At 36.0% G+C, this 25,768-nt stretch overlaps 2 protein-coding genes and 5 non-coding genes across 9 annotated transcripts; 6 read left to right on the top strand and 1 right to left on the bottom strand.

Moving 5' to 3' along the window:
- The first annotated feature begins 1,043 nt into the window (after positions 1–1,043).
- Positions 1,044–1,115, top strand: TRNAP-AGG. The gene has a single exon. It is a non-coding gene; the product is annotated as a tRNA-Pro (tRNA).
- Positions 1,116–2,505: 1,390 nt separating this feature from the next.
- TRNAP-AGG lies at positions 2,506–2,577 on the top strand. The gene has a single exon. It is a non-coding gene; the product is annotated as a tRNA-Pro (tRNA).
- A 170-nt stretch (positions 2,578–2,747) lies between these two features.
- On the top strand, positions 2,748–2,819 carry TRNAP-CGG. The gene has a single exon. It is a non-coding gene; the product is annotated as a tRNA-Pro (tRNA).
- A 1,517-nt stretch (positions 2,820–4,336) lies between these two features.
- On the top strand, positions 4,337–4,408 carry TRNAP-CGG. Its single transcript has one exon. It is a non-coding gene; the product is annotated as a tRNA-Pro (tRNA).
- A 163-nt stretch (positions 4,409–4,571) lies between these two features.
- On the top strand, positions 4,572–4,643 carry TRNAL-CAG. The gene has a single exon. It is a non-coding gene; the product is annotated as a tRNA-Leu (tRNA).
- Positions 4,644–7,164: 2,521 nt separating this feature from the next.
- On the bottom strand, positions 7,165–10,876 carry LOC111794034 (ADP-ribosylation factor-like protein 8a). Of its 3 annotated transcripts, XR_002815009.1 has the most exons (8): positions 10,620–10,876; positions 9,697–9,778; positions 9,570–9,602; positions 9,326–9,447; positions 8,877–9,038; positions 8,531–8,670; positions 7,948–8,074; positions 7,165–7,237 (listed from the first exon to the last, which is right to left on the bottom strand). XR_002815009.1 is itself a non-coding variant. In XM_023676146.1 (7 exons), exons 1-6 carry the CDS (start codon positions 10,655–10,657, stop codon positions 8,553–8,555), a joined length of 555 nt encoding a protein of 184 aa, XP_023531914.1. In that variant the 5' UTR covers positions 10,658–10,876; the 3' UTR covers positions 7,700–8,074; positions 8,531–8,552. The 3 variants fall into 3 exon arrangements, 2 of the variants coding, with proteins under 2 accessions (XP_023531914.1, XP_023531913.1); XM_023676146.1 differs by lacking the exon at positions 7,165–7,237 and having other exon boundaries at positions 7,700–8,074; XM_023676145.1 differs by lacking the exons at positions 7,165–7,237; positions 7,948–8,074 and having other exon boundaries at positions 8,226–8,670.
- Positions 10,877–14,572: 3,696 nt separating this feature from the next.
- Positions 14,573–21,427, top strand: LOC111793282 (vacuolar-sorting receptor 3-like). The gene is made up of 12 exons (XM_023675104.1): positions 14,573–15,184; positions 16,703–17,395; positions 17,484–17,572; positions 17,718–17,787; positions 17,856–17,939; positions 18,026–18,102; positions 18,222–18,303; positions 18,856–18,938; positions 19,032–19,098; positions 20,371–20,499; positions 20,785–20,891; positions 20,975–21,427. Exons 1-12 carry the CDS (start codon positions 14,863–14,865, stop codon positions 21,071–21,073), a joined length of 1,902 nt encoding a protein of 633 aa, XP_023530872.1. The 5' UTR covers positions 14,573–14,862; the 3' UTR covers positions 21,074–21,427.
- The last annotated feature ends 4,341 nt before the right edge of the window (positions 21,428–25,768 follow it).

The raw sequence follows: 25,768 nt of genomic DNA, 5'->3' as shown, positions 1-25,768 counted from the left end.
TTTGAATCTAAGGGGAGCGACCCCATCTGTCCGCCAAGTATACTAGGTCAAGTCATGTAGTTTCACCCTCCACTCTCATATGCAACACTCATCATGAGTCAACTACTTGTGTAATACTAGGTCCTCTCTTAAGATAGGTTTACGAAATTGCGGCCTCAACCTTTGTCCCATTCATACCGTCATTTTCTTATGATATGTATGAGGTCCACAATTTAAAAACTTAAAAATGACAAGTAATCAATAAAGGGTATTTGATCGAAGAAGTCCTTCGAATCCTCTAATCCATTTCCAATGTTTGACTTTATATTTTAATTATTAGGAGACAAATTAGTTTGGTCAAATTGGACATTTGGTCTAGTGATATAATTCTCGTTTAGGGTGCAAGAAGGTCAATTCTCGGAATGCCATCAACTTTAAGCCCACTTGAGAGTTAAAGTTGAAAGTGTGTACATGTACATGATATTTTCGTACGTGACACCTCCAATACAAGAAGAAGAAAACGGCACGAGGAGGTGGAGGGAGAAGAGAGAAATTTTTTAATTTATCATTATTTCATTTACCAAAACTATCGTCGAAACGTGTTGCAAAATAGTGCGAAGTGATGATAAAAGAACCATTTTCACCCATCGTTAGGTGTTAATGTCACTCGCATGTGGTTTCATTAACGTCTTATTCTTTAATGATTAACGTTCATTAAGTACAATTGATTATATTAACAATTTCTATGAAGAACAAATAAAATAAATGAAATAATGATGATACATTCAACGAACAATTGAATATGAAGCCTATGATAAGGGTATTTGGTCTAGTGGTATGATTCTCGCTTTGGGTGCTAGAGATCTCGAGTTTGATTCTCGGAATGCCCCCCTTCTATAGAACTTCATCTGATCAAAGGACTTCCTCATCTAGATAGAATTGTTCATGATCTAAATCCTTAATAAAAAATTTTTAGCCCCCGAACTCTCGGAAAAGATAGGTTTCAAACTTGAGAGAAAAAATCATATCGAGTGAAAGCTACATATGATAAATATTCAAGAAAAGGGCATTTGGTCTAGTGGTATGATTCTCGCTTAGGGTGCGAGAGGTCCCGAGTTCAATTCTCGGAATGCCCCCTCTATAGAACTTTTTCTTATACAAAGACCTAACTCATCTAAATAGAGTATTCTAACTTTGAATGCATCGTACTTCCTAAAATGTTTTTAGCTCCGAGAAAAGATTGATTTCAAACTTGAGAGATAAAATCAGATGGAGTGGGAGCTAAAAATGATAGGTAGTCAANTTTTATTCTAGTTTTTCTTTTATTTGCTTTTGACCTTTGTCTTTTAGTCACGACCTAAGATTCAAAACCTATGAAATTGGGTCATGACGTAAAATCTATTAGGATAGTATGACATCTAGCTGGATTGAACATCATCTATGGAAAGTTAACCAGCAATCCTTCCACAAAGCCACGAGTCACTTTGAATCTAAGGGGAGCGACCCCATCTGTCCGCCAAGTATACTAGGTCAAGTCATGTAGTTTCACCCTCCACTCTCATATGCAACACTCATCATGAGTCAACTACTTGTGTAATACTAGGTCCTCTCTTAAGATAGGTTTACGAAATTGCGGCCTCAACCTTTGTCCCATTCATACCGTCATTTTCTTATGATATGTATGAGGTCCACAATTTAAAAACTTAAAAATGACAAGTAATCAATAAAGGGTATTTGATCGAAGAAGTCCTTCGAATCCTCTAATCCATTTCCAATGTTTGACTTTATATTTTAATTATTAGGAGACAAATTAGTTTGGTCAAATTGGACATTTGGTCTAGTGATATAATTCTCGTTTAGGGTGCAAGAAGGTCAATTCTCGGAATGCCATCAACTTTAAGCCCACTTGAGAGTTAAAGTTGAAAGTGTGTACATGTACATGATATTTTCGTACGTGACACCTCCAATACAAGAAGAAGAAAACGGCACGAGGAGGTGGAGGGAGAAGAGAGAAATTTTTTAATTTATCATTATTTCATTTACCAAAACTATCGTCGAAACGTGTTGCAAAATAGTGCGAAGTGATGATAAAAGAACCATTTTCACCCATCGTTAGGTGTTAATGTCACTCGCATGTGGTTTCATTAACGTCTTATTCTTTAATGATTAACGTTCATTAAGTACAATTGATTATATTAACAATTTCTATGAAGAACAAATAAAATAAATGAAATAATGATGATACATTCAACGAACAATTGAATATGAAGCCTATGATAAGGGTATTTGGTCTAGTGGTATGATTCTCGCTTTGGGTGCTAGAGATCTCGAGTTTGATTCTCGGAATGCCCCCCTTCTATAGAACTTCATCTGATCAAAGGACTTCCTCATCTAGATAGAATTGTTCATGATCTAAATCCTTAATAAAAAATTTTTAGCCCCCGAACTCTCGGAAAAGATAGGTTTCAAACTTGAGAGAAAAAATCATATCGAGTGAAAGCTACATATGATAAATATTCAAGAAAAGGGCATTTGGTCTAGTGGTATGATTCTCGCTTAGGGTGCGAGAGGTCCCGAGTTCAATTCTCGGAATGCCCCCTCTATAGAACTTTTTCTTATACAAAGACCTAACTCATCTAAATAGAGTATTCTAACTTTGAATGCATCGTACTTCCTAAAATGTTTTTAGCTCCGAGAAAAGATTGATTTCAAACTTGAGAGATAAAATCAGATGGAGTGGGAGCTAAAAATGATAGGTAGTCAAGAAAGGGCATTTGGTCTAGTGGTATGATTCTCGCTTCGGGTGCGAGAGGTCTCGAGTTTGATTCTTGAAATGCCCCCATAACTATATCAAAATTGCGAACCATTGTGAAGATTATTAGGTTTTCAATGTGTTTAAACAAACGAATCCTTTTGTGTTCGAATCTTTTTATCCTTATTGTTAAGGTGATTTATCACAAATGTGGTCATACTGAAAACTTGGGAGAATGAGTATTAACCTATATAGTCACATCCCGGAAAGGATTCAAGTGAAATATCATGTGTGACTTAGTACTAGAAATGCACGGTCAATGACTAAAGCATTAGGTTCGGTTCCATTAGGTTCGGTGCCTAATATTCCACAAAATCTAGCCTTGGGACAAGGCTCAATGACTAAAGCATTAGTCCAAATTGCAATTGTGATGACTCAACCTGTAGTTGAATCTTGTGTATATTGTTGAGAAGAACACACATTTGATCAATTTTCAAGTAATCGAGCTTCAATTTTTTATGTGGGGGAATCAAGCAAGTCAACACAACCAGAAAAAGAATCCAGTTTCAAACATTTATAACCTAAGGTGGAGAAACCGTTCAAGCTTCTCATGGAATAGACAAAGCTCATACAATCAACAAATGTCACATAAGGCAAATTACCCTCCAGGTTTTGGACTACAAAATCAAATGGCATATGGTTCTCAACCAGCCACGCTCAACACATACCGGGAACATCTTTTGAGAGCCTAATGAAGGAATATATGGCCAAGAATGATACTATGATACAGATTCAACAAGCATCCTTACGAAATTTAGAAGTTCAATTAGGGCAATTAGCAATTGGGTTACGAAATAGACCTCTTGGGATGTTGCCAGCAAATACCAAAACGCCAAACACAGAAGGCAGGGAACAATAGAATTGAGAAATGGGAAAGAAATACTTAGCGGGGGAGGTGGATTTGAAGAACACGGTGACAGTCACTCCCAATACAAATACACAGTAGAGAATGGAGGAAAATACTAAACAGGAGCATGGCAAAAATTATGACAAAGCATAACCGTCTCCTAAAAAGCAACCTCGTGTCCCTAAAACGTTATCAACAGACAGCAGTGAAGAAGAGAGCATAACATACATGTCAACACCTCCTTTCCCACAAAGATTAAAAAGAAATAAAGAGGAAGCCCACTTCGAGAAGTTCATGGATATTTTGAACGAAATTCATATAAACATACCACTCGTGGAGGCTTGAAAGCAAATGTCAAATTATGTGAAATTCTTGAAGGACGTGCTCACGAATAGATGTTTGAAGAATTGAAGATAGTGGCACTAAATGAAAAGTGCAATGAAATTTTCAAAAATAAGATCCCGTGAAGGAAAAAGATCCAGCCTCATTCACTATTCCCGTATCAATGTAGAGAATTGTGTGACTTTGGGACAAACATCAACTTAATGCCTCGATCCATTTACAAGAAGTTAGGGTATAGATGACTAATGGTCAATAAGTACAATTGATTATATTAACAATTGTTACGAAGATTAAATAAAATAAATGAAATAATGATGATACATTCAACGAACAACTAAATATAAAGCTCATGATAAGGGCATTTGGTCTAGTGGTATGATTCTCGCTTCGGGTGCGAGAGGTCCTGAGTTCAATTCTCGGAATGCCCCTTCTTATAGAACCTTCTCTTATACAAAGACCTACCTCGAGTCGTACAATATTGAGTGAGAGCTAAAAATGATGGTTTCACAACATATAAAGGGCATTTGGTCTCTTTTTAGTGTGAAATTAAAAACACGTGGATTAGAAACTAAAAATGATGTTCCATAGGGAGGGCATCTGGTCTAGTGGTATGATTCTCGCTTCAGGTGTGAGAAGTCTCGAGTTCGATTCTCGAAATGTCCCACCNATAAAAAAAAAAAAAAAAAAAAAAAAAAAAAATTGTTTTTTTACACCATCGAATCAACCTTAGGTCGCATCTCGTTAAAAAAATCAGGTCGTGAACGAGCTGCAACTGCCCCAAATGTTTGTCATACAATCCAACCTAAGCTAGTTAAGTTCCAAAAACAGCTAAATGACTTGTTGAAAGTCGGGTCCATTAGACCCGTAGAAAATTTTGGGGAGAGACACCAAACTAAAGATAAACCTCCAAAGAAACTCATGTTTATTTGGGGACCATCGAGACACATGAAGAGAAGGGTCTGTCGGAAGCATCGCCCACAACAATTCAAAAATGGAGAAAGAATTATAATCAAGTTGGTCAGATCAACTCAGATTTCAAGACAACAAGAACCAACGACGGGTGTGAAAGTACTACGGACTAGTCAAAGTCATTCAAAAGGTTTGAAAAGTATCATTTAGGATCCAACTGCTGTCATAGGTGCAAACTAACTCTATTGTCGTTGTCAGTAACTTGAAGCGATACTATCCCGACCAGGAAGATACAAGGCACAAGAAGGTGGTATGACCTCATTCTATGAAGAAGAGTTCTACTGCAAAAAAAGGAGGAGAGATTCTAACAGAGAAGACGAGATTGCTCTCATAGCTGCAAACTAGGCCTATTCCTCGCTCACGTTTTCTGAAACACTTCCCTCAAATGTGATTGCGGCTTGATCATCAATCCAAATTGTTCACAACTTACAATTTTCATACGGCTGACTTGTTAGTCGGGTTAGAACTAGTATTGTACCATCATTGTTCTATTGTCACAAGAATGTGATTGTGACACTTGACCTCCAAAGTTATGGTCATAGGAGGTTGGATCATAGGTACCTAACCTGATACTGGGCCTAGAGGTATCTCGTACCAAAATTCCATGGGTTAGATATCTCGCATTTTGCAGCGTCAACTCTTTGCCTTTATAAGGCAAGTCAATTATCTCACGACCCCTCTCTGCCTCTTCACCTTATCTAAACACTATAATTTTGATCTAGTATTGTCTTATACGATTAAGATTCACTCTTTAATGTTCAAGGACAATTTATAACTACCGTAAAACCCAAAAGATACAATAAATTCATACATGTCTTATAACATATCATAAACATTTTACTTGTCTTTTAATAAACATTTTAATTTCTGGCAAAAAATCAATAGACAAAAGTTGTCGTTTAGAACGTAAAACATTGTTCACCTCACAAACTCTCTAAAGAAACGAACTCTCCTTCTCAATCTCTTTGTTTTACTTTCTAAAGTTTTTGTCTCTTTTGAGTATGGAGCAACGTAAATTTGCACACTTACTTTGTTGGTCACCACATCATCAATAACACCATCATCATTTGAAATATCATCTCGAAGCATCGGAGAATCTCTTTTTTAAGAATTGACGGTGAATAGCTCTCTTCATTGATTGGTCCTACAAATTTAACTCTTTAACATAATCCAAACATTTGAAAAACTTTCCCAGATGGACTATGACAGACATGTTTGTGCTTGATGAAACATAGTTTTGGTTGAATTTCTTTTTTAGAACATGTTGCAAAATAACGATAAAAGGAACATTTTCACCCGTACAAATAATTATATTAACAATTTCTATGAAGATCAAATAAAATAAATGAAATAATGATATACATTCAACGAACAACTGAACATGTAGTTCATAATATGGGCATTTGGTCTAGTAGTATGATTCTCGCTTTGGGTGCGAGAGGTAGTTTGATTCTCAAAATGCCCCTTTTTCTAGACTTCTCTTATTACAAAGACCTCCCTCGAATGGTACATTGTTATTTAATACCATTGTCAATGTAGTTCATGATAAAATGTTTTTAACCCTCACCCCAGGGAAAAACCATATCGAGTGAGAGCTAAAAATGATAGGTGTACAAGAAAGGGCATTTGGTCTAGTGGTATGATTCTCGCTTAGGGTGCGAGAGGTCCCGAGTTCGGAATACTCCCTTCCTCTTCTATTAGAAATTGAGTATAGACCTTAGTCATCTTACCTTCAAGGCAGAATTGTACCTTGAGGTGCATAAAACACGTGGATTAGCAACAACTAAAAATGATATTTACAAAGAGGGCATTTAGTCTAGTGGTATGATTCTTGCTTCGGGTGCGAGAAGTCTCGATTTCAATTCTCGAAATGCCCCCACAAACTATATTAAAATTTAGAATCTTTTTTATCAAAGGTTGAATCTTCATGGGAAGAAGAATTAAACCAAAAATTAGGATACATTCTCGGAAAATAAAACTTCCATCGAAGAGAAACAATGAAGTTTTCATTCTAGTAACTGCATCCAATCTCTAAAAAAATCAGTGCTTTCATTCTAGTAATTACATCCAATCTCCAAAAAAATCCCAATTGTTTTCAACTTTATCTTTTTAGAATGCAATATTTACAGATTCTCCATGAATAACATCAAACCGTCATACTCATTGGAGAAACAAAAAAAAGAGATGCATTTATGTGGCGAACTCATCCAACACATGGAAGAAACTCAACAGGTTTGATTGAGATATGTCATAATGAAGCTGCCCCAGGTCCAGAGTTAGACATAAACCTAAAACAAATGGATGGGTGTACAATGGAACTTATATGTAATTCACATTCAACAACGCACTATTTTAAAAAAACGTTTTGTCTTAGAACATTCACGAAAGAAATGATTCTAAATTTTCAAACTTTAATTGGTAATAATTTAATTTCTACCCTTTAAGTTGTAACAATTTAGTTAGACTTTATCATGATAAATGTTGTCAAGATTGATAGCATTTGTTAGATATATATAAATTGATAAATTGATCAAGGACTTGTGTCCATAAAGTATGAAAGCAATGTAGATTTTTTCACCCTCCGAATAAAATCATTACAATTTTCAAAATATATGGACTAATTAAATTGTTACATACTAAAATTTAAAGGCTAAAGTGTTACAAAAACTATAACCAGATGGACATTAAGGTAAGAAGCTAATAACTTTAAAGGCACAAAGATAAAAGAAGAAAAACAAATATTAAGGCCGTTAAAACTATGATGATAATGTTCTTAATATCATTTCATACGTTCCATTCTAAGCTTAAACATGAAACATGAATAGAATTGATTAATCGATTAAGTCTTTACCTTCCTACAAGATTTTTTTTCATAACAATTTCCACTAATTGAAGTTCTATGATCCATTAACCTTGGAGTGTCCAGTACACTAATATACATGCTTTGTAAACCAAAACTTGTTAAAACAGCAAGTCAAACATCTTTAAAAGTGGTTACCTTGCCGAGCTATTCCCTTGCTAGTGGGCTGCCATGTACTAAGTCTACATCAACCAATCCCACATAGGAAACTGAGACGTGATTTGTAATATTTGTCTTCGAACATCACTTTTCCTACATTTCAAAGCTAAACAACACCGTTTCTTAGGACCTAAATCACCAAATATATTCGAACAGCCAACATGAATACATATATATATATATATCTACATCCTATCTATTCCGGGTAGGGATTCCTAAGTGAGTTATTTTGGTCCAATTTTTAGCCAGAGATTTTCAAAAACTGGTTCAAGTGATAGATAGAATCATACAATGGGAAAAATGTTTAAATCACATCGTGAAATCGAAGTTATAGCAACAATCAAAACCAACCTCTGTTTCTGAGTCCCCCCCTTTTCCCCTCCCAACAACAAGAGAATAATCACAACCCTCAAATACAAATCTAAACCAATGTACATAGGTACGTGCTGCCAAGGTATAAACACAAAACAGGACATGGAAGTTGGATATCAGCAAAGCTCAGATGGGCAACTGACATATTTGCACAACTAGAAATATGCCTCTTACAATTAGACGTTGGAACCTGATATTGCAGACACCGCAGCTTAGTTTTTCGACTTTGAATGCTTTATGAGCCAGTCAATAACAGTGTCAATATTGGTGGAGTTCTTGCACGATATCATAAAGCAACAGACTTCTCTATCAGTTATAGACTTCAGTCCCCTGCAAGGTGAAGAATCGTCTTTAGAAAACCACAGGAACTGCCTACAAACTACTTGTAAACAAGCACTTATAGACATTTTACTTTATACGTGTTCATTCATTTGACTTAACAATGGAGATTGATATTGAGGTGGGGATCAAGCAACATCATTGCAGAACAAACGAACTCATTGTTATTAGTTCAAGGTTTCTTAGATTCAACTTACATTCGTTCTGTGAGATCCTGCTTGGACAGAGCTCCTTGTTTGTCAATCTTGTTACCCAATACCAGCAAGGGGATTCCATTCAGTGAAGGCTTACTCAACAAGTCATGCAGTTCACTTTTTGAGACAGACAAGTTCTCATAATCAGCAGCATCCACAACATAACTGCAAGACAAGAAGTCAGGAGTACTCTTCAACCAACTTTTTTCAGCACTGGATATCGAAATTTTCAAACACCATGCTAGATCATACATCCGAATTGTTCGTTCGCAACTTACGATTTCTATATGGACCTTGTTATTAATGCAGAGACCATAACAAGTTAAAGAGTTAGGCAAGAAAGTTTAAGCAGAAATCCAGCAAAGTAAAGAAATCTTCCCAGTAAACAAACAAGAATCACAGATCCAAGACTGCAGAAACAATAAAGTATACAACAAATATAGGTAACGTACACAATTGCAGAGACTGCACGGCAATATCTTTCCCACATACTACGGAACCTTGGTTGGCCTCCAAGATCCCAAAGCTTTATTGTTACATTGCCTTTTGTCACCTTCTTCATATTAAATCCTACCTGCAGATGAAAGGATACTTTGAAGAGAAATGCAAAAATAAGCTATTATGGTACAAAATAAGGCAACAGAAACAATCAAATATCAAGAGAATGGTATAATTCCTTTCAAAAATATTACACACCGTTGGGATCATGTCTTCACTGTATCCACCCGTCTGCAAATTAAAATCAGGAAGAGAAAAGATAAGCCATCAGCAGTAGCCGATATAAGAATATTTAACACATGGTTGGTTAGGGACAATTACTTACTGCAATAACATTTACAAGCGATGTTTTTCCAGCATTCTGAAGCCCAATCAGAGATAATTCCATCTCTTGCTTGAAAAAGAGACTGCAATAGGAATATGATCAAATGTATCTTACCCCACAGAGATGGGCATCACATGAAGAACCAAAGCAAACATCTCATCTAATTTAACCAAATCTAATTCTAATCTAAATTTTCGTATCATAATCAACAAAAATTAAGAACTAATAATCTAAATTACCTTCTAATCAACAAAACAATTAACAAAATGAAAATATCATCATTGCAAACGCAATTTGACCAGTTCATTCATTGTTCTGAATTGCAGCCACCAAAATAACTACATTTTTTAGGTTATAATCAGAACTCATTCAAAATTGAAAACCTAATCGTCACCTCCCACGTTGGCCACGTTCTTGCAGAAGTGTAACAAGGAAAATGATAATCAAAACACATCTTAGCGAGACAAAACAAATCCGAACAATACAGCACAAGGCATTATTAGAACACTAAACTTCATAAGTTCCAAAAAAAAAAACGAAATAAGTAACGAATCGATGCAGTAAATGGCCATCATTTGTATAATTAATGAACCATCAGTTTCGGAACACAGTAGGAGATAAATCATCTATTATCCAATTTAACCAAAATAAGTTGCCCTCTCGCCCATTAATATTCTTAAATTCCATACAACAGAGACGTTAGAAACCAGGGGAGGAAATTATCAATTTCCATTAGCTAAACGAAGACCAAAAACAGGTTCCACCTCCATAATCCTCTCGCTCACTAATCTAAATGATAAGAATATTATCAATTGCATAATATTCATATAGCATAACGGATATCAGATAAACAACCAATAAAAAAGAATTCGACAAATTTCTTTCCATTTCCTCTAAAATTTCAATCGCCAGTTCCAACATACCTTCGAAGCCAGTTGAGAAAAGCTTCCCACAACCCCATCGCGAACCAAAATGCTCGAGAGACAAAAACTTCTTCTTCCTCTTCCTTTTCTCCTGTATCTTCGTTCTAGGGTTTCGATCAACCTGAGAAAATCAATGTGGGAAAGCTTCGCGTTTCTTCGGCTTCTTCGCTGCAGATCAGAACGCCAATTTGGCCGTCGCCTTTTTTCAAGCTCTTCAGAGAGAGAGAGAGAGAGATAGGGAGAGCGAAAAAGGGAAGAGAGATGGATGATGGATGAATTTCGAATTATAATGGGGAATGGTTTATTTTGGAATGACCACGCGCCAGTTCGAGAGAGTGGTGAGCGTCAGCCATTTATATTGGCTTTTGTTAACTAAGAACGTTTTTTATTGGTCCGTGAAAAACACGCGCGTAGGGTTGAGAATGGGAGTAAAAGTTGTTAACAAAACGACGTAGTTTTAGAAGGTTTGGATAACAATGGGCAGATGGTTGGTTAAAAATTGAATTGTGAAGTTGTGGTCTTTGGAAAATGGAGGGAGAGATTTAAAATGGTGTAAAAAAAAATTATTTATTTTTTATTATATTAATCAAAATTGTTTTTCTTTTTAATATTAATATTTTTTTTTTAATATTAATATATTTTTTTAATATTAATATATTTTTTTTATTCTAATATTTATCTTGAGGCAAGTCAACTAGTGTAGCTAATGCCTCACATGATTGGAAGTTTGTCCATGAAGGATTCATATTTAAATATTGTTCCACGTCATCGTAATTAATTAAGGATTGTATTTTACTCGATAAGATATGTATTTATTTAGTTTTGGTTGAGAATAGTCGTTCTAAACGAGCATTAGAAAATATCCTATCAAATATTATTATTGAACTTTCACACTTGGGTCACGTGGTGTGATGTCCCACATTGGTTGGGGAAGATAACAAATCACCCTTCATAACGGTGTGGAAACTCTTCCCCTAGTAGACGCGTTTTAAAGCCTTGAGGGGAAGCCCAAAGAGGACAATATCGGCTAGCGGTGGATCTGGGTCGTTACACGTGGCATGTGTTTAATCATTTTAGTTTCATAAAAAAAATAAAAAATCATTGCTGAGATTGGGTATTATATACAATGAGTTTATATAAGATTGTACTACAAAATATTTAATTATATATATATATATTCATTAATCGAGAAGATTACTATTTCACATGATGATCATATTTGATTCATTCAATCTTAACCTTGAATGAGTTATGAACTCTTGACTGTGAGAGTTTGTCCTTTGATTTTGATTTTCAAGATTGAAAATGATTTTTACAACTCATTCAATATGTCTACCATTTTAGGATTCTGACCAAATAGAGAACTGAGAACATAATTTTATTAGCAAAAAAAAGACACTTGAACAATGGGGTCCCACCCTCTCAAGGGCTTGAGAACGACTTAATTTATGATTGAATCAAAAATAAATTGTTTATTAAATAATTAGTAATACTTAAAATGTAAAATGTAATTATAAGGGTAAAATTGACTTTTGACCAAACGGTAATAAAAAACAATCCGAGAAGAGACTTCCTTATAATTATTATATTAATGGACATAATTTGTCCTACGTGCATATGAGTGCAAATCTAATCTTATAGTTGAGTGGCTGTAATAAATAAACGATTAATTAAATAGTTAATATATTAAATAAAAATAAAAATAAAGAAAAATATATTTAATTTAAAGGGTTTAAATTGGTGTTTAATATATTAAATATTATCCAGAAAGAATAGCGGGCGTCAACGAGTGTAAGTAGCATATCGAAGCTTTTAAACAAGTTTTAACTTATTATATATATATATATATGTCTATGTTATGCTTACAAGCTTATTATGGTATACGATGTATATGGGTATCCCGTGAAAACCTGATCGTCGGGTTGTGTGCTACTTCAGGTTGCTAGAGAGTTTAGTAAATGAGTCGTATTTGACTGAGAGTGTGTCTTACATACAAGTTTGAAATCTAAGAGAATAGTCGTAGGGCATGTTACCCAATTAGTCGACCAAACTCCACAGAAACCTGACTAACGCATAGTGTGCTAAGTTAGCAACAATGATTATTCTTGATCATTAGGTTGCGTGCTATTTCAAACCGCCAGCGAGTTCTATAGACGGGTCGTATTTGACAGAGAGCGAGTCTTATATACGACTCAGCAATAGTAAATTATAGGTTAAGATACCTTAAGACCTATAACAATGCCTAATTACCCAAAACTTCGTTGAGAACCGGAAAACCTACACCTATGAAAGGATGTCATCATTGGTAGCTATTCAAGAAATGGACGGAGTAGAGAGCTTAGACCGAAACTAGGATAGACGATCCAAGTTTATAAAATGAAAGGAGGGTTGGACCGAGAACCCGACCCATATCAAAAACCTTCAAAAGGAAGGTTAATTATAAAAACGTAAGTATACTGAAAAGATAATTAATGTACTAGTAAAAATATCATTGCCACTAGTACAAAACTGAGTTTTAACGACGGGCAACTTATGCCGTTAAAAGAAAACAATCTAAGACACATGCCTGAAATCGTTTTGCACGTCGTCATAGTTATTGCCACATCATAAAAAAGTGCACGTTATTGTAGCCTACAATGACGGTCAATGTATGATATTAAAAGTCAATGTTTGTCATTAAAGAGCATCATATATGACAATCAGTTTGACATTAAATGCCAATGTGCCTCATTAGGTATCTTTATCACAATCGTTGAAGACGATAAAACGTTTATCTAACAACCCGAGGCCACCCTAGTATATATTGTCTGTTTTAGCCCGTTACACATCGTTGTCAGCCTCACAATTTTAAAACGTGTCTACTAGGAATAGGTTTCCACACCCTTATAAGAAATGTTTTGTTCCTCTCTTCAACCGGTATGAGATCTCATAGCTTCTCGTATGTTCATGATATTGCTTTCACATAACGTTCAAATAAATTCATTCTCGGGGGTGAATAAATAGAAACTACTACTATGATCTCGAACGTAACTTCGGGATCAACCTCAATAAATTATAGCATAAAGGACTTGGTATAGGTTCGTAAACCACTATGAATCTTTAATCGAAACTGAGACCACACATAGAAAAGCTCGATTAACATCCTCCTCTCTCGAGGTTGGTAAATAAATAATTTCATCTACGATTCATTAAAGACTGAATCTACTTCTTATCCTAAGAGATCTTCAATTGTTTTCTCCTTCAAGTACCTAAATGCTCGTCGAAGCTCTGAGTGGAAAGCCGTTTTGTAAGAAAAAAAAAAAACGGGCTCGTTGTATATGTCAAGTTTTCAATATCCTTACCAGCTTACCATTTTAGTATTTGTTACATGAAATACACGATCAATATTTAGAGTTTAGTGTCATGGTGTCGTTGATAATTGTCTATACACGTTTCAAAAAATTTAATATGAGTAGGCAGATAATTATTGTTAAATGAACACGACTCTCCAACATGGTATTAGAGTCATGCCCTAAACTTAGTTGTGCCAATAGATTGGTAAATTCTCAAATGTCAAACAAAGAACTCCAAAAGAAAAGGAGTCGAGCCTCGATTAAGGAGAGACGTACTTTGTTCGAGGGGAGGTGTTGGATGATAAAAGTCCCACATCGGCTAATTTAGGAAATGATCATGAGTTTATAATCAATGAATACTCTCTCCATTGGCATGAGGCCTTTTGGGAAAGTCCAAAACAAAGCCACGAGATCTTATGCTCAACGATATGATACCAGTGCGGGGAGAGTCGTGTTCTTCTAATAATTATAATTTTTTATAAATAAAATATGAAGAGAAATATTGTGGATTTTTGAAAGATTTTTTTCCGTAGGTTTCTTCCGTTCAATTTCTAATTCCGGAAGGATGAGTTGAAAAATTCTGTTAAATTCGATAATCAAAGGCAAGTGGGGCATGCAGCGTAATTAAAGCTATTGTTTCCAAAGATTTCACTTCACACGGATCATTTCTCTTCCGTCATCGAGTTGCGAAGACTGAAAGGGCACTGCCTTCTTCGCCACGAATCCGACCTCCATTAAAGCAAATCCAACAACTCCGTTTGTTTTTTCTCATTCAGAGAATAACAGCGCCCTTCCTCCTAGCAGCGACGGCGGCGGATTTCTTTTTATACGAATTTGATTCATCCTTTTCACGAATTTAGCTTCGTTTTCAATCTGAATATTGGTGATTTGTTTATTTTAATCATCTGGGAATGCCTTTCATGGAGGTTCAGAAGTTGGGTTTGAGTTTGTTTTTAGGGCTTTTTCTTCTTCTGCTGTCTTTGGTGCCACTGTCTGTGGCGAAGTTCGTGGTTGAAAAGAATAGTTTGAGGGTTACATCGCCTGAGGGTTTGAAAGGTACCTACGATAGTGCCATTGGGAATTTTGGCATTCCTCAATATGGAGGTAGCATGTCTGGGACTGTGGTGTTTCCGAAGGAGAATCAGAAGGGTTGCAGAGAATTCAGCGATGCTGGGATTTCGTTCCAGTCGAAGTCTGGAGCTCTCCCTACGTTCGTTTTGCTCGATCGAGGAGGTAAATTTTTCTTTTAGATTTAGTTTTTGTTTATGGTGATTCATTGGTGGTTGAATTCGCTAATTGAACAATAGTTTTCATGATACTAGTTGATTTGTTTGTCTAGCTGCTGCTCGAGTTAGTTTATTACAGTAATGCTACATTTCGTTGACCGAGAAAATTCAGTTGTTTGGATCTTGAGTTTTTCAGGAGTTTTATTATATTCACATTTGAGAGGCTACCTAGTGTTCTGTTTTTGCTTTCTTGTTTTAATCTAAACCACCTCTCCAAGCTTAAGGTTCAGCTCTCGCAGCGATTAGCCCATGATGAGGAGATTTAAAGTGTTTTGTTTGTTTGACTTGAAACTGGAATTCTGGATCTAGAGAAAATTAGATTTAAAGAAGGTAGAGGAGAGGAATCGCCTGAGACTAAAGCCAAAAGAATGTAGATATACCTAAAGACAGAGATAAGTAAGGATAGATTGGCGGTGGAGGTGAATGTGGCGGAGGAGGAGGCGAGTTGGGAGGTGGAGGAGGAGAGTACAATGGCAGCAGGGGTGGAGAGTTGGGCGGTGGTGGTGAATTGTAGTAGTAAACAGGTGGGGGTGGTGAATTGTAGTAGTGAACAGGTGGGGGTGGTGAGAACAAGGGAGGAGGAGGTGGGGGAGAGTTTGGTGGTGGCAGTGGGGGTGATGGACGTACACAATACACCGGCGCTGGTAGTGGTGGCAATGGTGGGGGAGGAGAGGGCGGTACTAATTGACGTTAATGAGAACGGTGGACGAGTTACAAGTAACTGGAGAAAGGTGGAATTGTTACTTAAAATCTATCATGATAACTTCTGGAAGAGGATCAAGAATCTACATGCATAATGAACTTCAATACCGCCCTCTTTCTACCCTTGAAAAGTATTTTGTTTTTTTAAGCCACAGATACGACGATTGAGCTTTTCATGCATTCGACCATACAATTTTGGCTGTTTTCTTGTGATGCAACCCACAAAAGGTTTCAGACTACTATATCATTAGGCACACATCATGAAAAACTGAAGTTTGTGTTGCCAACAATAGTTTCAATTGGATATGATTAAACAAACAGTTAATGTCTCTCTACTGTCCATATGTATCAAGTGTTGTGGGGAGGTAGGTATGGTATTCCTCTTTGGGATACATTTTAAAACAGGTATGAGATCACTTATGCAATTTATTAATCTCAGCACTTACAACTTTGAAAAGCAGTATTTTTATACAGTTATTGACTTTTTGTCCATATATCAAGAATCGGGAAGTAGAGAAATGTAATAGCCCAAACCCACCGCTAGCAGATATTGTCCTTTTTGGGCTTCCCCTCAAGGTTTTTAAAACGTGTCTACTAAGGAGAGGTTTCTGCACCCATATAAAGAATGTTTCGTTCTCCTCCTCAACCGATGTGGGATCTCACAAGAAAAGATCGATACCTGATTTAAAATTTTCATGAAGTTTAAATTTCTATTGAACTTTTATGTGGTTATTGACTTTTTGCTTTTTATGCTGGCTTCCAGATTGTTTCTTTGCCTTGAAGGTTTGGAATGCTCAGAAGGCTGGTGCTTCTGCAGTTCTTGTTGCAGACAACGTTGAGGAAAGATTAATAACCATGGACACCCCTGAAGAGGATGGTTCTACAGCACAATACATTGAAAACATAACAATACCGTCTGCACTTATTGAAAAAAGTTTTGGTGAGAAACTGAAAAAAGAGTTCAGTTCTGGAGAAATGGTCAGTGTGAGTCTTGATTGGAGGGAAGCGGTACCTCATCCTGATGACCGTGTGGAATATGAGTTGTGGACTAACAGTAACGATGAATGTGGCGTGAAGTGTAACATGCTAATGGAATTCTTGAAGGATTTTAAAGGTGCGGCCCAGTTACTTGAAAAGGGTGGTTACTCACAGTTCACACCACATTATATTACTTGGTATTGCCCACAGGCATTCGTTCTAAGCAAGCAGTGCAAGTCTCAATGTATCAATCAAGGGAGGTATTGTGCTCCTGATCCCGAGCAGGATTTCAGTTCTGGCTATGATGGGAAAGATGTGGTGATTGAAAACTTGAGGCAGTTATGTGTTTTCAAAGTGGCTAATGAAACTCAAAAACCTTGGATTTGGTGGGACTATGTGACAGATTTTCAGATCAGATGTCCAATGAAGGAGAAGAAGTACAACAAGGACTGTGCTAATGATGTTATTAAGTCTCTTGGTATGTTGGTTATTGTTGCATATTGTATTGGAGGATACACATCCAATACAGTAATGGTATTTTAAATTCGTTACTGACTTATGTTCAGGGCTTGATGCTAGCAAGATTGAGAAGTGCATGGGGGATCCAAATGCTGATACTGAAAATCCAGTTTTGAAAGAAGAGCAAGACGCCCAAGTCCGTGTTTCCTACAGACATCCTTCCCTTGCCTTCTTCAATATTTTATGTTTTTCGTTCATATTCTTAATTGAAAGCACAAGATTCTTATATTTATTTCCCATTAACTGCTATCTAGTCTTGCCTGACGTAAATCTTTTAGTAGGTTGGAAAAGGATCCAGAGGGGATGTTACCATATTGCCTACTCTTGTTGTAAACAATCGACAATATCGAGGTCTGTTCTGCTCTTGTTATGTGACCTTTGTTTTGGACAATTGCCATTTCTAACCTAAATGCTTGCAGGAAAATTGGTGAGAGGTGCAGTTCTGAAGGCCATATGTTCAGGTTTTGAGGAAACAACTGAACCTGCCATTTGCTTGAGTAGTGGTATGTAATAAATGATTTCTCGACTGTTTATCCATTCTCACCGTGTTAGACTTAACATCATTAGATTTGATAATTGATCATGACAGATTTAGAGACCAACGAATGCTTAGATAATAATGGTGGTTGCTGGCAAGATAAAGCTGCCAATCTAACCGCCTGCAAGGTATAAATCAAGATTATATGGCAAACCAGGCGTCAAGGTTTAGTAAATTAAATCAAGGATAGATTACATCAGAAGTCTAATACTCTGTTATTTCTTCTTGACAATTTTGATACACACAGGATACTTTTCGTGGGAGGGTATGTGAATGCCCACTTGTTGATGGTGTGCAGTTCAAAGGAGATGGTTACACCACTTGTGCAGGTAAAAGTTATTCATCTTCTTGTCTTTAATTTTAATATATAAAGAGGGAATTTATGATAATTCAAAACCATATTATATTTTTTATTTACACAGACTCATTGATAGAATGAAATTACAAACGAGGGGACAATATAGAAAGGCTCTCAGCCAAGGAAGTTACTAAAAAATCTTCCAATTTGCAATAGAAAAGATAAGCTAAATGCCTTGTTTTTCCCTTCTTTTTATTTGTTTTAAAAATGAAACAGTAAGCTAAATACATTGTTGGAAGCATACAATTTATACCTAGAGATACTAGTAAAAATAAGGTGATCAAAGAATTTCCAAAAAGATCTGAACTTGTTGGAGACCCTGACCTTCCCCTCAAGCCAAGGACTCCAAGCGGCAATCCTAAAATGATTGAGCCAAATAATTTCACTTTCTTTTGAGAAGGCACCTTTCATAAGTTCCTATTGAATTTCAGATCTATCAGAAAAAGTTTTGACCCATTTTGTCAGCTAATATTTTGATTCTGCAGCCATACTAAATAAAAATATTATTCATTTTGGCTTTCAGCAAGCGGGTCTGCAAGATGCAAAATTAATAATGGAGGATGTTGGCATGAGACCCGGGATGGACATACATTCTCTGCTTGTACGGTTAGTAATCTTCATGTTTCGTTTATTTTTGTATTCTTTACCTCGAGTAGTAGACTCAGGGTTTCAGATTTAACACTTACCATTTTTAAGCAGGACCATAGCAATGCGAATTGCTCGTGTCCTCCAGGGTTTAAAGGTGATGGTGTTAAAAGCTGCGAAGGTATGGACTCTGAGATTCTAGGGGCTGTTGGGTTTTACACACATTTAATTTTGGATTATTGGAAAATGAAAAAGCTAACGTACAAGAGCTCAAGTGTTACTATTCTGAATCAAGAATCCCTATGAATGCATGTTTCATGAATGCTACCTTTTCTGTGGAGTACTTGCTTTTCTCGGTGAATTAGTCCATTGAGTTATACTAAAGAAGTTTAGCTATCCCTAAATTGCTTAGGGAGCCTGTACTAGTACTTCTACTGTAATACAACCGATAAGATCATTGTGGATGAAGCTTAACATATTATTAATTTTTTTTTCTCTTTTTAATCAGAAACTCTAGGGTGTTTTTGAATACAGTATATTTTTATTGTTGATCTAAAAATATGGAAATAAACAACTTCAAGCTAGCAGCCCTATTGATGCTCCTAGTGCTAAAAACTACATGAAAACATCAGCTAGGTTTTGTTAGTTGTTGAGGAGATGGAAAAGTTAGTGCTAGAAAAGATTGCATCCCAATTTTAGGTGGATTACTTTCATTCCTCATGTATGGAATATGAAAAAGGTGCACGTTCTACTTTTTTGTTAATTTTTATTAAGGAGGAATGAGAAAGTAGTAAAAGTGGTGAAGAGCATCATAGGAAGTCAGGGACTAAAAGGATTTGCCTCACAAAAGAATTGAACACAAAGCTTGACATATTTTACCATCAAATGAAAATAGAAAATTTCATAAATCTTTTCTTTTCTAATAAGTCCAACAGCAACAGGGGCTCCTTTTCTTCTCTTACATATGTGAATATTACGGCAAATATCCATTTATGCAAGCAGAGTGGTTTTTATATAAGCAGCTATTTCTTCTCACTTCCGTGTTTTCCCTGACACTGACAAACAAAAAATGTGTTGGCATTATAGACTATTATTTTTCTTGGTGCTATTGTCATATTTTGTGAATCAATTCTTATGTGGACTTTTTCTTCCATGCAATCTCTAGTAATTTAATAATTGAATGGACAATAAACCATGACATGATTTATGCTTCATAATGTGCATCTTTTGTTCTTTTCGTTTCTTTCAAGAGAAGCTATTCTTGTTCCTATGAAAAAAGAGCTGAAGTAGCTGGTGGTTCTTAATGGAATGTGATCTACTGACTGCCTGTGATTGCACATCTAGTTTAATTTGTAATGAAAACATATCAAATTTTACACGAGGGGCAACTCTTCTGTTACAGGCATCTAAGATAATTATGTGATTTGTACTTGTTCGACTTCGTATCATACAGATATCGATGAGTGCAAAGAAAAGAAAGCCTGTCAGTGCCCTGAATGTAGCTGTAAAAATACCTGGGGCAGCTATGAGTGCAGTTGCAGTGGTGATCTTTTGTACATCAGAGACCATGATACTTGTATAAGTAAGCAGCATCTTCACGCATGCAATTCCATATTCCCCTAAACATTAAAGAAGACTTATTTTTAAAGCATGATTCCAAAAGACTAGCTTGCACTGCTTTAAGCCACAGAGCACAGAGCCTGTTCTTGAGCCTAAGACACCCATAAAGCATCCATCCCTGTAATGAAGTTAATTCTTTCTTGGAAAGGGAGCGCGAAAGATCTCGAGAAGTTTCCACCATAGTTGAAGAATTGACTGTATTTGTAAAGAAGTATTAGTAGATGTAATGTTTTGGTGACATTTGCAGGTAAGGTGTCTGGTGGGAGATCTGCGTGGACTGCTGTTTGGGTTATATTGATAGGCTTGGCTATGGCGGCTGGTGGAGCATACCTAGTATACAAGTACAGAATAAGGGTAAGCTCATTGATATGATATTATCCAACTGACTTTGCTTATGCAAGTTTTAGCAGATTTATAGTCCTGTTTTGCTTCTGCAGTCATACATGGATTCAGAAATCAGAGCTATTATGGCTCAGTACATGCCTCTAGACAGCCAAGCTGAAGTTCCAAACTACGCCGGTGGGAATCGTGTGTAAGAAGGAAGACGATATATTAGGAACCTGTCGGTCTCGCTCACAGTGGAGTGTGGAGTGGTCTGTCATGTCGAATCGTAATCCAGTTAAGAGTTTTGAGGCAAGATGTTTGCATTTGCTGTAATATATGACAATAAACGATAAGGGTTTTGAGTTTGAGATGTTATTGTTAGATTATATAACATGCTTGAAGAGTTGGTTCTCTGTTGAATTTTTATTTGGGCAGTTGCAGAGGACTCTGTCGATTAACGAACGTATGCCTCGGATGGGCTAAGCTAAGCATCATGCCACCACTGTAGTGTTTGTTGGTGAGGATCTTAAATGTGGTTTTGTAACTTAATAACTTACTTTTTTGTACCACTAATTTCAAAGGGCTAAATGGTTAAACTTCCCATGATTTTCCCCTTTTCTTTTGGGGATATTACCTTCTATGGGGATAGATAAATGATTCAAACTTACAGCCTAGTTTAAAATTGTAAATTCCAGATCCACTATTAGCAGTTATTGTCCTTTTTTGGTTTTTCCTTTCGGACTTCCATTCAAGGCTTGAAAACGCGTTTGCTAGAGGAAAGTTTCTACACCCTTATAAATGGTGTTTTGTTCTCCTCTCCAACCAATGTGGGACATCACAATCTACCCCTTTTCGAGGCCAACGTCCTTGTGGCACTCGTTCCTTTCTCCAGTCGATGTGGGACCGCCACCAAATCCACCCCCTTTGGGGCCAGAGTCCTTACTCGCACACCACCTCGTGTCTACCCCCCTTCGAGAGACAGTGAGTAGGCTGACACATCGTCCAATGTCTGGTTCTGATACCACTTGTAACATCCCAGATCCACCGTTAGCAGATATTGTCCTTTTTGGGCTTTCCCTTTCGGGCTTCCCCTCAAAGCTTTAAAACGCGTCTGCTAAGGGAAGGTTTCCACACCATTATAAATGGTGTTTTGTTATTCTTCCCAACCAATTTGGACATCACACAAATATTGATCTTAGAAAGGGTGTTTTGTTCTCCTCCCCAACCAATTTGGACATCACAAAAATATTGATGTCGGTGAAAATGTTGGAGTCTCACACGTTATAGAAATAAATAAAAAAAATGACACTTAAATTAATAATTAAACCTTTTCACTTTTTAAACCGTTAGAGTACTTATCACGATTGCTAGAACGTTTATTCTTGAAGTTGAAATTTTAGTTTCATGGATTCTCATCTTGATGATCTTCTTGAAGAGTCGATTAAGTTTTGAACGGTACATTATGTCTTGATCCAATCATTTTTAGTGAACTTAGTCTTATATCGCTTGTTTGAGCTCATTGTTGTATAAACTAATCTATTGGACATGTCATATTGTTAGGTGACGGAGCAACAATATAGAGACGGTATACAAAATACGTCTCCCTCTTAACTTTAAGACAAGATTCACGAACTATATTAAAAAGAGATAAGAAAAAGAGAATANAAAAAAAAAAAAAAAAAAAAAAAAAAAAAAAAAAAAAAAAAAAAAAAAAAAAAAAAAAAAAAAAAAAAATATTGGCTCATCAAAGATTCGAAACCATGAAAAAGAGGAAGAATTAGCGTACCCTTAGTAAAGCAAGGTAGAACACCAACCTTAACATATTATCTTAGTACTCAATTACTTCGTCAGTAACGTGTGAATTGATTGAGTCAAACTCAAAACATTCAAACAATTTTCAATTATCTCTCAAATCAAAGAAAACTTACAAATTTATGTCCCAATTCATTTATAAAATCGACCTTAGAGTATATCCATGAAACAAATATAACTTAACTATTTAAAATCATAAATAGTGATAAATTGTCACAGCCCAAATTTTGAGGCATTAAAAGATAGAATGTGACTAACAGACTATACAGTGCAATATGAGTGTATGAGACAAACAACAAAAATNAAAAAAAAAAAAAAAAAAAAAAAAAAGTGGACAAGCTAGATGTCCTGAGTCAACACCCCTTTGTTGCTAATGAGCTCAGAGTACCCCTTGCCTCGACCAACAACATCGTGCACCTGGAAAAGAAAAAGTAGAAAGCATCGAGTATATAGATATACCCAATAAGCGACCTACTTGTAGACTCTTGTCGCATTCTTGACCTAATAGGAGACCACAAATTTTACTCTAGACTTTGAATGTATTGCTTTTACTGTGCATAAATATGGATAGCTAACTCAGCATACATAGTGGTAATCGTGTTCGAAGTTGAAGCACTACCTTAAGAACTCTCTCAATCAAGTGGGGACAACATGATAAGTGCCAACATGCTCCTCATCCATGGGAGGTTAGCTGTCGAACTCATCCCGCAGACCATGTAGTCGCCTAAGGTCATGGTGCTACCCCTTGTACGTGTTAGCTCCACTGAATACCCACATGATCAATATCCACCCACAAAAAAAATTCACCATGTATGGTAATCCCAATAACTATCAAGTCGCTCGTCCTTAATTTGCCTTACGGTTATCTCAACGGTGTCGTATCAGAGTGGAAAAGGACTGGAAGCTCTACAGATGCTATACCGATTGCTATTGGCCTAGATGACTACTTTTGACTTCTAGGGTTGTTGTGGTGGTCTTCTAAGTCTCCAAGGTGGTTTGAAGGTCTTGATATGGATTTACGTCTCCAGGTTCCTAAATCCTGACTCCCCGAGTCTAGATTGGTCAAGAGTACTAGGGGGTCACACCCTTTGAGCATCTCTCCCGATTCAAATATGTTCGAGGCATTCCATCCTAAGTCATAGTCTAGCCAAACTGATGCTTTCATCCTAGTGTTGATCTATTTCTAATACTTATTCTCTACAAGAAAAATCCCACGAATTTGCATCCTCCGTTCCAGCAAGATTAAGTACAAGCAGTAGAAGAACAATCTATTAAATCATGCAAGAAATAAATCAGTCATACCATTAACAAGTGTGATTATTCTCATGCATATCCAAGCGACTCCTATAAATATTACTAGGGTCTTATTTTACCATTATCAGGTCATACCGAATCTAACCACCAGGATTTTGTTTTACTAACATGTATGCATATCCAAATGATCCCTATAAATATTACTTCCTAGAATCCGTGTGGTTACTTACTTGGTTGTTACGTACCTTTCCAAGTTCAATTTTCTACTTTTAAAGGGCTCCAACTTTTTTGAAAACTCATGGTTAGGTCTTAGATCAAACAGAATTAAGATCAATATCAAAACTGGGACAAAACATAGTCGAACGAAGGGCAAACGGAAATAAAAGAAACTCTCTCGCACTGCTTACACAACCTCACACACTGTAAGTGGGACTTATGCGCGATTTCACGTGTGCTAAGCTTGGTAGTTGCATTCCCTACGTGAAACGTGACCTGCCCGGACAAGTCCACATATCGAGTTGGTTCGGTTAGTGAGACGGTTGCTTGTTCAGGTCAGGTATCAAATTCTTGGGTCACAGGTGGATCTTGGATCGAGTTTGGATCGGATAAGACTAACTCGAGATGCATGTCATTGTAGAGACCAAATGCACTTCTCCTATTCGTGTTTGACATGTGTCACTCCCTACACTAGCCACGTTTTATTGCCCATCTGTCGACGCGTATTGTCGGATTTCTTCACCTACATTTCAATTATTCCAGAACACGATGGGATTTCGATTTTGAACCAATTTCTTTTGAATTTCATAACTTTTGATCTGTAGCTCAAAATGATTCGATTTCTTCATGAGAGTTATAGATCTCGAATCCATTCTAAATATATTTTTTTTAAAAAAAAAATATGCGAAAGTTGAGACATCTTGAAACTCCGATTTTTGTCTCAATTCTTGACCAAATAAAGAGTAAGTTAAGAAAACTGACGGATGCTCGACGTTACATGAGTATTCTTAATTGTGTAAAACAATAGTTCTGATTACCTTAATTTCGTCAGAAACGATCGTGGGACAGTCTAAAATGGTCCAAACGAGCAAATTGAAGCCAAATTGAGCCGAGAAAGCTTACCACAAAGATTTATTTATTTATTTTTAATTAAGCCATAAAAATCTTAAACAATTAAGTTAAAAAAAAAAAAGAAAGAAAGAAAGAAATAAAATCCAACCAAATTAAATTTATTATTTGACTTATTTGCTAATTTCTTTAAGAAGGGATTATTTTAATTTGGTTTATTCCTAGATCCAACAATAATCCCTTTTCATTGGAGGACTAAANATTCTTCAAACCCTTCTTCATAACATATCTTCAGTTTCTTGTGCTTTATTTTTTTTATTTTGGTAATTTAAATTTATACATAATCAAGAGTCTCCCAATTTAGAAAATTAGTATCATAATATTTAAAATAATAAAATTCATAAAATATGACACTAAACTATTATGTTTGACATTCTTTCCCTTTTCAATTCATATAATATAAACTAAATATTGACATTTTTTTTTTTTTTTTGTCGTTTGACATTTAGAAATTAGATGTGATTAAATGTATTTTCCCCATAATCAAATATTAAATAGAGTTTCCATATGGGAGTCAATGGTAGAACAATGAGAGAGCACATGAAATTAGTATAAATTATATGAAATAATTAAAAAAATAAGTTTTTTTTTTAATGAAATTAAGTATTAAATAAGTGATGATACTATTTTAAAATTCTTGTATTAATGTCTCCATTTTGTATATAATAAGGAATGGGTTTATTATTATTAAAAAAAAAAAAAAAAAAAAAAAAAAA

Source organism: Cucurbita pepo, chromosome LG04 (assembly GCF_002806865.2).
Source record: "Cucurbita pepo subsp. pepo cultivar mu-cu-16 chromosome LG04, ASM280686v2, whole genome shotgun sequence".
Taxonomy (NCBI): domain Eukaryota; kingdom Viridiplantae; phylum Streptophyta; class Magnoliopsida; order Cucurbitales; family Cucurbitaceae; genus Cucurbita; species Cucurbita pepo.
The sequence above is the reverse complement of the archived record's forward strand: the minus strand, read 5'-3'. Positions and strand labels throughout refer to the sequence as shown.